The 14,765-nt window shown below is 34.4% G+C and overlaps 1 protein-coding gene across 13 annotated transcripts in view; it reads right to left on the bottom strand.

The window, feature by feature from the left end:
• The window catches only part of LOC108133757 (smoothelin), a 43,197-nt gene extending 29,622 nt beyond the window's left edge, over nucleotides 1-13,575 (bottom strand). For 4 of the 13 annotated variants that reach the window (XM_043209746.2, XM_070279506.1, XM_070279517.1 and 1 more), the window contains exons 1-2: nucleotides 13,209-13,562; nucleotides 11,015-11,073 (exon numbers count right to left, since the gene is read on the bottom strand). In XM_043209746.2, coding sequence (XP_043065681.2) covers nucleotides 11,015-11,071 — 57 coding nt within the window. In that variant the 5' untranslated portion in view covers nucleotides 11,072-11,073; nucleotides 13,209-13,562. Of the gene's footprint in view, nucleotides 1-5,466; nucleotides 5,958-11,014; nucleotides 11,074-13,208 lie in introns of those variants that run through there. The other 9 variants (XM_070279542.1, XM_070279544.1, XM_070279525.1 and 6 more) reach the window with 7 other exon arrangements.
• Between the last annotated feature and the right edge of the window lie 1,190 nt (nucleotides 13,576-14,765).

Here is a 14,765-nt window from a genome sequence, read left to right as displayed (position 1 = left end):
CGATCGCTTTTGGCGGAAAAACATGTCAAATAACATTTGTATTAACAATAATGACACCTCCATCTACCATATCGTAGTGTATATAGCTATATAGTATATATATTTATATGCAAAGTGGGAGCTAGAGCCAGTGGAGCTTTGTTAACTATTTATTTTTAGACTGGGGGGGAAGTTCCTAAACATTAAATGGAACTGTATTCAGGAAATGAAATTATGAATAATTAAATAAGCTATTTAAGATTAATAATTAGCATTATCCTAAAAACGAGAGACTTTGAGGATCATAAGATCAAGCGCCATCTGTTGGGGTAATTTTTAAACTTAAATGAAAACCTAATGAGTTAGTTTCTTAGGAAAATCTCATAAATATTAGTTTGTATTTCTGGGCCATCATGATGATTGATGGCCAATACCACCTCATCGGTGAGGTGCTTTCTTTTCAGACAAAACAGACACACCAGATGGCGCTCCATCACTTTCAGATGGCGCTTTCACTCGCCCAAAATCAACAGATTCCAATTGACAAAATAAAACAAATGCAAAAAGAAATCAAAAAAATACAAAAAAAAACAAAAAAAAAAGAAAAGAGAGAGAAGTAAACACCACTGAGTGTGTGTTTGTTGTGCGTGTGTTTGTGTTCGTGTGCAAAAAAGTTTGCAACTTTGCCTTTGTTGATCTTTTTTGTTTTTGTTTTGTTTATTTGTGTGATTTTGTTGTTTTTGTTTTTTTTTTTTGTCTATTTAAGAACTGGTCGCGTGGTCGCAGTCTAGACCTGCGTCTTAAAACGCCTCTGCTTGCGTCGCAGCCCCAACCTCAGCACCCATAGCCAAACACTGAACTAAATTATTGACTTTAATTTAAAAAGTTTTAAATAAATACTTAAAATATATAAAAATATATTATTAAAAACTGATTTCTTTTTTAAATAAAAACTTTCTAATTTAAATATAAAAAAACCCTGTTTATTTTCTCTCCGTGTAACACTGCCTCTGCCCGAATGACGTAATTTCTAAAAGTGCCAGGCCATGATAACCAGTTGAGTTGACTTCGAAGCCACTGGAAGTCGCAGCAGCGGCAGCGGCAAGCAGCAGCGACAGCAGCAGAATTCGCACCTCTGCAGCGACGCCGGCAGCAGCAACCTGTTCAGCGTCGGCGCCCGCCGCCTATACCAGCTGACGTCGGCGTCGGCGCTGAAGTCGACCGCAAGCCTAATGATGAGGAATGATGGGACGGATCACTGTCTTACCCCCCCCACCCCCCCTACACTACTGTCTCTCACTCTCTGACTCCCTCCCCTCCCCCCCTCTGATGGATGGGGTCTTGCTCTTTTTAACTAGAGATCGCCCAGTATTTCCATCTTTTTCTGGCGATGATGATGATGATGACGTGACGTGCGAGATTTTGTTGATGTGCGAATGCTGATAAATTATTTTAAAGTTTTTTTTTTTATTTTTTGTTTGGTTTTTTTACGGTGTTTTGTTGCTATTTTTTTTTTTTGTTAATATATGCCGTTGTGGCCGTTGTTCATTTTTAGCTGTCGTGTCAGCTCTGGAGGTCAATATTGTTGTATATTTCGTGTTTTTGGCAGCAAAAAAAAAATCTTTCTTTTATTTAAATTAAAGTTTATTAAAACTTAATTGAGAGGAAATCAACGTAGCCCAAGAAAGAGATAGCAAGGCAGGGAGAAAAAAGAGAGACAGATAACGACACGCATCTTGGGCGCATTTTTTCACTGTACAGTGTTCACAGATAAACCTTGACTGCGATTAGCTCATGACTAAATGTTTCCTCATTTAATTGCATTATCAGTCCCGATAAGACAAGAAATCTAAAGGTACTATATACTATACTATATATATAGCATAGCACTCCCATATTAGCCCAGAAACCCAGAAGAATTTCTTCGCAAAAAACGTGAGAAGATAACGAATTAAAATTAAATTATATTTAGGAAAGTATTTTTTTAAGTTAAAACCTTTTTATATATCTTAAGAAATTTAAAACCAATTTAAGCAATTTTTACTTTAATTTATAAGCTGAGAAAAAAATATATTACGTATACGTAATGTTGCCCAAGGAAATTTAGGGTTTTAAGTAAGGTTACAGTTAGATAAATAAATATAAACAATTATAAACTTTTATTTAGAATAGGACTAAATTAAGATCCTATTGATTTTTAATATATTCATTAATTTCATTATTTAACAAGACCTTCTACCAATATTACGTATACGTATCATGTTATAATCAAAAATCAAAGTGGAAATTAAAAGATATTTAAAAAAAAGGCTTTAAGTTTCTAGAAATAATCAATTTCTAATAATTTCTGTAAGTTTAGTATAAAATACTAACTCCCAAACAAGCAATTTCTACAAAATATGAAGAATAAGTAAAGTTTTCTTAATAATTTCTTCCTATAAAATACTAAAAAATGCTTCAAATTTAATTTTTTTATAAATCTAATTTTTTTACATTAAAAAAACGCTTACTAAAAATTTTTAAAATATTTTTCTCAAAGTGAAACACCTACAAAATTGCAAAATAGCGCCACCTGTCGACACTGCGTGGGCTCCCCATCCACTCTGACATTGAACTAAGCGGGAGCAAGGGAGAAAGCAGCAATGGGGGGGAAGCGAGAGGGCACAACAACAATCAGAAGAATTGCTTTGCACTTTGCTGCCGGCGTTAATTGCCATCACTTTGTATATATATATATAGATATATAGATTTTGATATACATTTTTCGCCCGAATATCGAAACCATTTCAATCTTCAATCTGACTGCATGTGCATATTAAAGTGACCTAATTGCTGTTGGCTCTTCAATTGCGAATCGAGGGAATTTGAATTGTGTCATAGACACTGAGAGAAAAATAATAAATATTTAAGAAAATAATACTTTCAAAATAATTGAAGATAGCTGTCTATTTTGTTAAAAATTAGGGTAGATATATTGAAGAAATAGAAGAAAAACAAGAAGAAATATACCAAAATTCTATATAGACTCTAATTCTTAAAAAACCTTTTTAATTTAATCATTATTTCTCACAGTGTACTGGCAAAGTTGATCAAAAAACATGTTTATGTTTGGCTTTCGTGGACTTATTTGTGTTTTCGGTTTCGTTGTTAATTGTTTGCGTCTTATTTTGGGTATGACATCGCCCCAGGTGAATAAAACATGGCTCTATAAAGCCCCCAAGCCCCCTCAGAGTCTCCAAAAAGAGTCTCCCTCCTCTACCGAAGACCCCTTCGACCGCCCAAACCCCACAAGTTCTTAAAAAAGTAGAGCACTTTCGTGGGTCGTTGCTTGCATATAAAATAACCCACAAAAAAAAAATCAGAAAAACTGGATCTTTATTAGCCGGTCTTCACTGTGCCATGGGAAAAATAAAAATAATTCAATTTTAGTCCAGTCTTTTTTTGGAGTTTGGACATCGAAAAAAAACAACTTTTGATCGATGGATGGCTGTCAAAGTTTTAAAGAGCGTGTGGGAAATTATAATGCAAGTCTGGATCGGATCCAGATAGGTGATATATTGCCATCGATTGTCACATCAAATGGCTGGTGTGGAAAACACAACAAGCCCAACAGTCATTATAAATGTTGAATATCTTGAGACCCAAAAAATGATCTCATACTACAATATCTATAGAAACTCTATAGAGTCTATACATATAGTGAGATACAAATTATCTGGCAAAAGTCATTAGTGCAGGTGGAGTTTTTTTTTGGCCGGAAAACGATTTGCACTGTTTTCTCAAATTAAAGTTGATTTAATTTATCTACAAGGCTAAAGAAAAAAACAGAAGATTTCTCAGCCAAATTATTTGCATTAATTTGTTAAATTAAATCATTAAGAAATAAACAAAGAAAAGGAAACTATATGAAGACTGTAGCTAAAAACGTAGACCTTTTCTACTAAATAAAAATCTTAAAAAATACAAACAACTCCTAATTAAAGACTGAGTTAATAAATTTAAACTTTTCTTAAGAAAAATCAAGCTATCTTTTAACTAACCTAGACTTTCTTTAAAAGAAAACTATAACCTCCAGCATAGAACCTAAAAATATGTATATTTCCTATAAATAAAAATCTAAAAAAAATATCAACCTTTAAATTAAATAAAAAACTATCATATTCTTTAAAAATTTCCTCAAAAACCTAAAAATTCCTTAACAAAATATAACTTTTAGTTACCAGATGGTGTTCATTTTTTAGAGTTCTATACGACTTTCTTGATAATTTGCATATCGAGAGCTTGTGTTTCGAGTGTGAGGATTACTATTATCGGGAAATCTAAAACGAACAATGAGAGCAATTACTGGAACCAATTAAATAGGTGCCAGAGCTCTCCCCCCATCCCCAAAAAAAAAGCCCTTTGGGCTGTGATCTGGTTTCGTAATTGGAAAAGTGGAAAAAATGGAAAAACGTTCAACATTTTTCCAAGGTTGCCATTGAAAACGGCCCACGGCATTTTAGTTTTTTTTTTTTTGTTTTATTCCCCTCTGTAATTAGATTCATTCCCGATTAGCATATCCCCCCCCCTGCTTGAACTACCTGTCTTTTTCACTCTCTGGAGTAGCTGTCTCTTTCTTGAGAGTGTCAGCTGTTCTTGGATCGGTTGGGGAATGAAACCCACAAGCTAAGCACTAATTCTACGATAAGATCCGTTTGTTTGTTTACAAGACTTGTTGGCTCAACTTCCAGATACAAAAAGTACACAAATAGATACACTTTCAGTGACGGATACATTCTTGAGATACCAGATATATTTGCACTTAAATATTGTTTATTGTTTTTCATATTTTCTTATAAAGAGAAATAGTAACTATTGCAGGTGAGGGTAACTATTCTAGAAAGATAATATATGTTTTTTTAAAACTTTTTAAAAATGTATCTTGTATCTAAAAGGTCCTCAAAGTTCTCTATAATTTTCATCTCTTACCTATTTTTTTAATATTCTAGAAGTTCCAGAAAGAAACCCCATTCTCAATAGCTCTACCTTGCTTTCTTTTTTAATAATTTCCCTTTCTACAAGGCCCTCTAATTTTCCTCTATTTCCCCACTTGACATTTTTCCCAGGCCCTCCCAGAAAATGGCACAAAGGTCATCATGTCGAAGGTAATACCTTACACAAACACTCATATATTGGTAACAACTGCAATTACTGGTTTTATTGATTGCCAATTTTTAATGAATCTGCGTGGGTGCATGACGTTACTTTGTTGGTTTTTAAATAATTTACAATTATCGAACCATTACTGTAGTTAGTTTACAGTTTAAAAAAAATGGCTAAAATCAACTGCGAAAGTGTGAAAGTTATTGAAAGATACAAGTTCGAGTGAAAGAGACAGCTCAAGTGCCTGTTTCACAGCTTCTTTTGGGATTCTTTCGGGTTCATTTTTTTTAAAACTTTTTATTTGATTTTTTTTTTACTTATTCTCACACACACTAAAAAAATTACCTCAGGTAGAAAAAGAATTTGTTATCTTTCTTTCTTTTTGTATTTTTTGTATTTTTTGCTCAGCTTTGGAAAAAAAGCCTCAGTTTGAAATTCTTTTCTTTTCGTTGTTGTTCTTCTGGTTGTTGTTGTTGTTTTGTCGGTTTTTTGTTGTTGTTGTTGTTATTGTTGTAGTTGTTTTGTTGTTGCACCGGCAAAAAATCACGTTACAAAAACCACTTGGGGGCAAGGTGTGACTAATCCTGTAGGTTTCTCCTTTCTTTTTTTATTTCGTTTGGATTCTTTTTGGTGCAAAAGTTTAGGTATTTTTTTCGATTTAAAAAAAAAAATTAAATAATATTATGTTGCAAAAAAAAAAAGATGTATGTATATTTAAGATCGTTGGAATTAACAGGAGATTATATTTGTTGATTTCTTTTCTTTTTTTTTCGTGTTTAACGAGCGTCGGCACGTTGCAATCGATCGAGCACCAAAATCAGACTGAAGTTTCCAATCAGAATCAAAGCCGCCTAAAGTGGCCCGGTCCGGCCCGGCTGGAGCTTAGACGCTGTCGTCACCAGCTGACGCCGGCAGCAGCAGCGCCAGCAGAGGCAGCAGGTAGCGACCGAGAGCCAGCAGCAGCGGTGGCAGTGGCAGTGGCAGAGCCGCTAACTGAGAGCTGCGAACTGCGAGCTACGAGCTGCGAGCCGAGATATGACCGAAGACGATGACGCGACCGCGACCGTCAAGCGATCACATTGGTTAGAGAGAGTTACTAAAGGTGGTTAAATTTTCTGGCCAATTTATGGCCAATAAACGGGGCTAACAAAGGGGCTATTTTGGGGGTCAAAAGTATGATTCCAATAGGTGTTTCCTGCAAGTAGTTCTAGAACTGATAAGGGGACCATAAAATGTCTATTAATAATCATTACTCTATAAATAGGTATATTATTGATAAGGAAAGTGGAACATTTGTATAAATAATAACAAGAATGAGTTGAAATTTATTTATAGAATTATTCAAATAATATACAAAGACAGAAAAAAATTTATTCAAATGATATCATACTAAATAATACTGAATACTGAATGTTCATTCAAAATATATATTATTATTTATAAATATAAATATAAAATTATTAAATAAATATTAATAAATAAAATTAATTAAATATATTATTTTAATACGAAAGGGTCTTAAATGATATTTCTGAAAGTATACAAATAAAATATTCCTCTATGGTGTATTTATATCCGGTACGTTTTAAAAGTTTATGTTTCTGTAGCAAACTTATAAGGGCGCAGAGGCCTAATAAGAGCTATTCATTTGATACTATATTCTTCGTATATATTTAATATATTATATTGTTTTAGATCCATATATTCTTTGAATGTAAGTATTTAATATATTTTATGTATATATTCCTCCATGGTGTATTCATATCCGGTACATTTTGAAAATCGGTCTTTTCTGTAGCATACTTATAAGGGCGCAGGGGCTATTCGATAGATATATTTTTTTTATGTAAATACCTAATATATTTTATTATTTTAAATATATCCTTTTTATGTAGATATTTAATATATTTTATGTATTTATTCAAAAAAACAAACTCATCCCACTGTGCCCAGAATCGAAATTAAAGCTGGCGAGTCTTTGGAGATGGGATGGCGTGTTGGCAAAAAAATATAAAAAAATATAAAAAAAAGGTGATGTGTCTGCACACACAAATGCATCAAGCATAAATCTAAGCCAACACACACACGACACACTATCATTATTAAAAAAAAAAGGAATTAAGAAACCTGTAACGAAAATGGGACAACAGGACGTATGCGCCATATTTGAAGAAGAGATTTTAGAAATTTTAATAGAAAAATATTAAAAAAAATAAAGAAACTCAAAGTGGAAGTAAAAAATATTGTGATAAAAATACACTATTTTATTGAAAAACTAACAAAAACTTATAAATCAATGTTTATTTTTAAACGTGTTTAAATAAATAACTCAAAAATTGGACAAAAGGGCTTTTGACAAATAATCGTATTTTATAACAAATTTGTGGATATTGCTCATCCGCCGCGTATGCCGCTTATGCCGCGGAAACGTGTCCAAAATCGTCATTTGTCATTCAAAAGAATCCGTGTAAATTATATAAATAAATCAGTCAATAGTCTTGGGGCGAATGGTGGGTGTCATTGTTGCAATATGTTAATAATAAACACCTTTTGGGCCACAAACTATTTGGTCGAAAGCACTCGAACAGCTGGCACCCACATTAGACAAATTTTGAGCTCGATTTAAGCCAAATTACTCATCGACGCCGGCGCAGACGTTGCGCAGACGCAGACAGTGACGGAGACGTCGTGACTAGACAGAGGAGAGTTCAGTAGAACGGCGGTCTATAATGTGTCTGCTCATGTCCAGTGTCCACTGTCTTGGTTTTCCACAAAAATACACAAAGGAAAATAAATATTTGTTTAAGAAAATAAAAATACAGAATAATTCTAGGATTTTTAGACTATTTTGATAAATATTTTTCTTTTCGTCTGGGATTTTCTTTTTTAATTAAATCTAACCTAAACTATTTTTCTGAGTGCCTTTTGGCCATTTGCCATAAGCGGGTGTTTCTGTTACTTTGATTTTATTTTTTTACATTACGCTTTTGTGCCAATTCGAAGTTCGACTCATTGATTTATTCAGTCGTCGGACTGGCGGGCCCACGCGATTTTTCAACTTCAACTGAGTCGAATTGAATTGAATCGAATCGCATCCAATTCTTGAATTGAATCGCCTCATGGTCGAAGGAGTGGGCCAAAGCTAAAAAAAAAGAGTTCAATAAAAAAAAGGGAAAATACTTGGTTCTCCGGTTCTGGGTTCTTTCATTTTTTGTTTTTAACCAGGGTTGTCATATGACATTTATATGCTTATTATTCTTCTGATTTGTTTTCTTAGTATTCTTCTTAGTCTTTTCTTTTGTTATACCCTTGCAGAGGGTATTATAATTTTGTCCAAAAGTGTGCAACGCAGTGAAGGAGACATCTCCGACCCTATAAAGTATATATATTCTTGATCAGGATCACCTCCTGAGTTGATATGAGCATGTCCGTCTGTCCGTCTGTCCGTCTGTCCGTCTGTCCGTCTGTCTGTCTGTCTGTCTGTCCGTTTCTACGCGAACTTGTCTCTCAGTTTTGAAGCTATCGTCTTGAAACTTTGCACACACCCTTCTTTTCTTTGCACGCAGTATATAAGTCGGAACGGCCCGGATCGGCCGACTATATCCTATAGCTGCCATATAACTGATTGATCGGAAATGGTATAACTTTGGTGTTTTTAGAGTTAAAGAGTTCAAATTTGACATGAGAGCTATTTTTGGCAAATTATTGTGACATGCCAAATTTCATAAGGATCGGCCGACTATATCTTATAGCTGCCATATAACTGAACGATCGGAAATGACCTAACTTTCGTGTTTTTGAAGATAGAAAGCTGAAACTTAATACGGATTCTATTATTGGCCAGTTGATCCGACCTACCAAATTTCATTAGGATCGGTCGACTATATCCTATAGCTGCCATATAACTGAACGATCGGAAATGGTACTTGGTAGAAATATCAACTTTCGTATTTTTGAAGATAGAAGTTTGGGACTTATTTTAGATTTTTTATTTTAGTAAATTGGTTTTATTATGATGTAATCATAAGGATCTGCCAACTATATCCGATGTTTGCGATATATATCCGGTTTTAACTGCAAGGGTATATAAACTTCGGCTCCGCCTGAAGTTAGCTTTCCTTTCTTGTTTATCTTTTTTTTCTAATTAGTCTAATTAAACTAACATCTTGATAAGATAAGGAATCGTAAGATAAGAGATTTCTGTTAGTTACTCTTATTCTTAGTTATGTTGGCAGCCCTGTTTAGAGTCATATTCAAGGCTGGCAACAATCCAGGATTATGAAAAAAAGTCTCAAGAGAGAGAGAGGGAGAAAGAGAGTAGTGAAAGGCGGCCAGAAAGAAATGAGCAGAGTTGGCAAGTCGCGAAGAAAGGGAAGTAGAAGAATCAGGAAAGGGGAGAAAAGAATAAGAACAAGAAAAGTAGGAGGTGGAGCACTGCTGGCTAAGAAGGGTCATCGGTCAACGGCGGAGCTCAAAAGGCCAAAAACACTGAAATTGATTCACGGCCCCAATGACTCATCGCCGGCTTTATCAGCAACCGACGCGGCGCAAGGCGGCAACATCAGCAGCGCAGTAGCAGCGCTGTCGCAGACGCAGCATCCCAATTTGTCGTTATTCTATATATCACGCTATCTCCTTCTCGCTCTCTAACTGCGTGGGCCACAGATCGTCTGCTGCTGCTGCTGCTTCTTCTTATTTATTTGTCTGGCTTTATTTTTCAAGATTATTTATTTTTTGTTATTTATTTTTTTGTTGTTTATATATTTTTTAAATACACTAGAGATAAGTTAAGTTTTAAATGTTGTTTATTTTGAAAGTTTTAGAATATTTAAATATTAGGAGAACTAAAAATAAAGCTTTTTTGAACCAAAATAAGCGGTCTCAAGAACCTTATCCATTTTTTGTATCTTTTTTCTAAAATTTTCAAATTTGAATTTTGAAAATTTGAAATTTGGAATTTTGAAAAAAATGGTTCTGTTTTTCTCAATTTTCTTTAAAAAATATGTTATACTTATGATATATTTTCTGTAAAATATTTAGTTATTTTTAAATCAAAATCGTCATTATATTTCCATTGATTTTTCTAACGACTTTTTAACGATTATTGCCAACTCAGAGTGTCTGAGCCAACTCAGAGCAGCCCACGTAGAAAAAGTGGCTAAAAAAAAACGGATACAAAAACAACAAGAAAAACACACAGACTGCAACTACAGTGAGCAACCCCATAAATGACCCAATTTGGTCAGGTTGGATGCCTGGATGGACTGACTAACCGAGTTGGCAAGTGACTCTGACTCTGACTGGCCATGGATGGTCTGGTCTGGTCGGGTCGGGTCTGGCCTGGTCTGGTCTGGTCTCGTATAGAAGTCAGATCTGATCGGATTGAGTCTGGGTCTCTGAATGGCTTCTGGCCAATTCTTGAAAGTGTCGTCTGGGGAGGAAAAAGAATATAGACGAAGACTGTATGTCCTTAAGTCATTTTTTCTTAAAATAGATAGTAGTTTCTAGAACAGCGCCCTTCTCCTCGATTCTCAAAGGTTACAGCTAAGCAAATTAATTCGAAAATAATTTTTTTGTTGAATGTTAAAGAAAGAGTATTAGAAAACCAGTGTTTATGTCTATAACCCTCATCCCCAATTCGAATTGCAATGCAATGCAATGATCTGGGAACGAGGACACGAGTCCATCAAGGAGCCATTGAACTGCTCCAAAGTGGCTTATGGTTTATGGCTTAAAAAACCCAATAAAAGAGAGAAGAGGATAGGTCTTCTAAACCGCAAAAGGCTTGGCTATATATTTAGCAATATATCTATATAGATCATAAAAAAAATAACCATCACTTTCAATAAAAAAATGTATCAAATTTCCACAATATTTTCTTATGATAACTCACCATTTTTCTCAGCAATTCCTCGTTCTGTATGTCACCCAAATCACTCTCCACCTCCATAGCTGAAATATATAAAATATTAAAATTACTTACTTAATTTTTTTAAATAGAAATGAACATGAAATAATAAAGAATTAAGCTTAAATGTTTGTTGAGAAGATGGAAGTGTTTTTTTAAACGATGATGCAATTATAGCCTTCAGGCAGGGGAGGAGGCTATAGGCTCTGTTGTATAGTTCCCATAGACTTTTCCGATCGATCATGATCAGAAATTGTATATATATTTCTAGCCAGAAGGCTAGCCAGAATCGGTTGTAGTCCCCACGCCCCAACGAGTAGTGACATTTCCCCCCTAAATGGCTAAAATCAAACTTGGCTAAAACTGAAAACAAATGACACAGCCAAGTGCATCGTATACACACTGCCAGAAAACGTTAAGACCTTCTAATTCAGACCTTAAATGCTAACTATCTTTTAAATATATATTTTTTTGAATTTCTAGAATTTTTTTCCAGTGCAATTTGTAGCTTATTGAGTTGCAAGCTTGATTAGCAAGCCGCAACATTTTGGCTTCGCTTTTGGTTAACATCAGCCTGCTCGGTCAATTGGCAAGAAATCAGGTGTCTGTGTGAGATGGCCAAGAAGTCGAGGGGGTGAGGGGGTGGTGCATACATAGAACGTGCTCGGCCAAAAGCCAAACAAGTTCAAAACCACAATTGGGCAAACACTCGTTAGCCCCAGAGCCTCATTCAGACGAGCAATTGAACTTGAAACTGAAACAGTTTGAGACTAAAGGGGGGTTTTGGCCATATATGTTGGCAAAAAAAAACGGTAAGGGTATTTGGTAAGGGGTGTTCTTGTCATTAAAACAATAACAGCTTTCTGCTTAAAAGTGTTCAGGTTTAAAAATGTCTCAATGAACTGCAGGAAACTTACATCAACTCGATTTGCGGCCTTCAAGTGATGGAAATGCCTCTTACTATCAGAATCAGCCAACTTTATAAAGATATAGGGGATAATATATGGAAAATATATAGATAAAAGCCATATAAGCCAATTAAATATTATAACCAATTAATAAGTAAGTCTAAAAACCTTTTAATATTAAGACTAATACCATGTCAATGTATTCCAATTACTTCCCAAAACAGGCTTATATTTTTTATTATTTAAACCTCTAACTTATACTTTAAATATTTAACAATAAAATAAGATATATTCATATAGCTTTCTAAAATATTTTATGCAAGCTATAATCTCTCAAAAAAAACCCCTTTGTTCTATTTTACAATCCTATCCAAATTATAAACCAAATCCAGCTCTAACCTTTTTAAGAAAATCAATCGTAAAATCGTAAAACATAATTCCCATTTTGTTCAAAACCCAAAAATAAACTAAATGGAACACAAATCAAAGTATATTGAGATCAAAACTTAATGGATCATCCATCAAAGTGTTATGTCTGGCAGTATGTTTCTGCTAATAAAGATATATCAAAAGCAATCCGTAAGATACATTTCGGTTTATTTTCGTGTGTGGGCTGGCGTGTGGCCAATAATCGCATAAATTCCAAAAAATTACCAAAATGGTAATCGAAGCTCTTATTTTTTGATTTTGGCCAATTAAAAAACGTTTTATTACCAAAAATTATTGGGCTTAGTTTGGTTAGATTTATTAAGATTTATGACTAAAAAATAATTAAAATAAAAAATATAGCAAAAGATTTCAAAGCTAACAGATAGACAAGATTTTATGGTAAATTAAGATAATTGGATAAGTACACTGGGGAAAATAAAGGGGTTGAAATGGGTAATACTAGGTTCTTAATTGTATAAAGATATTTTTTAAGAAGATTACAAGAAAAATTAAATATTTAATTTAGTTTTTAAGGTTTTAGGTGTCTTGTGGTCTTCTCTTAATAAATAGATATATTCCGAATTATGAATATTTCTATTTAATTGGGCAAATCTCACTTATTTTTCTCAGTGTTCTAATTATATATGTATAACTCATATCTATGCCAACAGATGGCGCCAGTTTGGTAGGAAAACCACAAAAATCACCGCAAAACTGTTAGAATTCCTAGCCAACATTGTAGTACCCAGTCGCTACAAAGTTCTATATCTTTTTTCCAACATGTAGCCTGGTACAATATACACCTATACTAGTCTAAATATTACCTCTGTAATTGTACTCACCTGTTGGTTTATTTATTTTTTTTTTTATGTTCTGTTTATCAGAGACGCGACTTGTCGAGGCTTTTGTAATATTAGACTTCGAAATATATATAATTTTTTAACTCTGTAGGTTCTCGCTCTGGGTTCTGGGTTCTGGTTCGGGTTTTCGGTGCAAATATTTGAAGAGTAAATAGTTTAATTTACGGAAAGATCAAATTGCGACGGCTCTCTACCGGCGGAGAGGTCTATATAGCATTTGGCGGTTGCCGTGCGGCTTGTTAGCGACTTGCCCGCGGTTATAAACGCCGTTGCCTTTTCTTATTTATTTTTTTTTTTTTTAGGATTTAATTTTTTGATTGATTTGTGGTTTGTTGTTATTTTAGTTATTATTTTAGTTTTCGAGTATTAATTAGCTGCACACATTAACACTTAAAGATTGTCAACAACCCAAAAAAAAACAAGGGATTTAAGATTTCACCAAAAAATATTTACTTATTTTTAATAAAAACAAATTTGTTTTTATTTTCGTTTGTTTTTTTTTTTTAAACTTCTTTTTATAGTTTTTCGTGTGTTCTTAGATGGGGTCTGTGCGGCTGATGCGGTTGGAGGCTCTTGACTGATTGCAATTCGCTGTTGTTGCCGCATTTAGGCTCGGATCGGATGGCTTCCCGGCAGAGACGCGGAGAGCTCTGCCGACGTCAACGCAACTGCAACTGCAGCTCTCTTTGGGGCTTGAAATAAAATATATATCCTGAACCTCGAGCGGTGAAAAGTAAAAGAAAAACACTGTACCTAATAATATATTCTTCTATTATATATTAAAAATGTATTTTATTTATTAATCATTTTCCAAACTTTCTAAAACAACTGTGTTTTAATAAAGAAAACCTTATATTTTCAGAGCCTTAAACTCAAATGCGTTTTTCCCAGTGCATCGCCAACGCCTCTGCCACAGGTCTCGGTCAGCATCTCTGCCCAGAGGCCTCAGCTTATCCTGAGAGATAAGGAAAGTGAGAATGTGAGAACGTGAGAATATGAACATAAAGGAGAGCAGAGATGAGAGCCATAACCTGATAATCCCTACGCCTTCGCATGACTAATGTCCAATTGGATTCGTGGGGCGGGGTGGGGAGACCAGATAGAAGGGCATACAACGAACGAGAAGACAGAGGAGGGGGGGGTCCATAACAAGAATAAAAAACATCAAATAAAAAACCTTAACAACATTAACGAAAGTCAATGTCTGCCAAACCCTTTTAAATATTTTTCAAGTGAGAAGTTTCAGCCGACTCCAATGGGTATTTGGACGAAAATTCTTAATTCTTAATGATCTTCATTAAGAAAGTTATTCGTTTTATCATTTAATTATTCATAAAAGGACTAATTTATTTGTACATATCCAAATGCAATCGATTTTAGGATCGATTTTCAACAAAATCCCTTGAAAATAATAAAAAAACGCCTTCAGGCCTCTAGGATTTTTATGAAGGACCCCTACCCATGTCTATATCTTTGCCAGTTTTCATCCGATTCCTAAGCGGAGTACCTCAAATGATTTGTATTTCGATTCTCCATCAA

Source organism: Drosophila bipectinata, chromosome XL (assembly GCF_030179905.1).
Source record: "Drosophila bipectinata strain 14024-0381.07 chromosome XL, DbipHiC1v2, whole genome shotgun sequence".
Lineage (NCBI taxonomy): Eukaryota > Metazoa > Arthropoda > Insecta > Diptera > Drosophilidae > Drosophila > Drosophila bipectinata.
The sequence above is the reverse complement of the archived record's forward strand: the minus strand, read 5'-3'. Positions and strand labels throughout refer to the sequence as shown.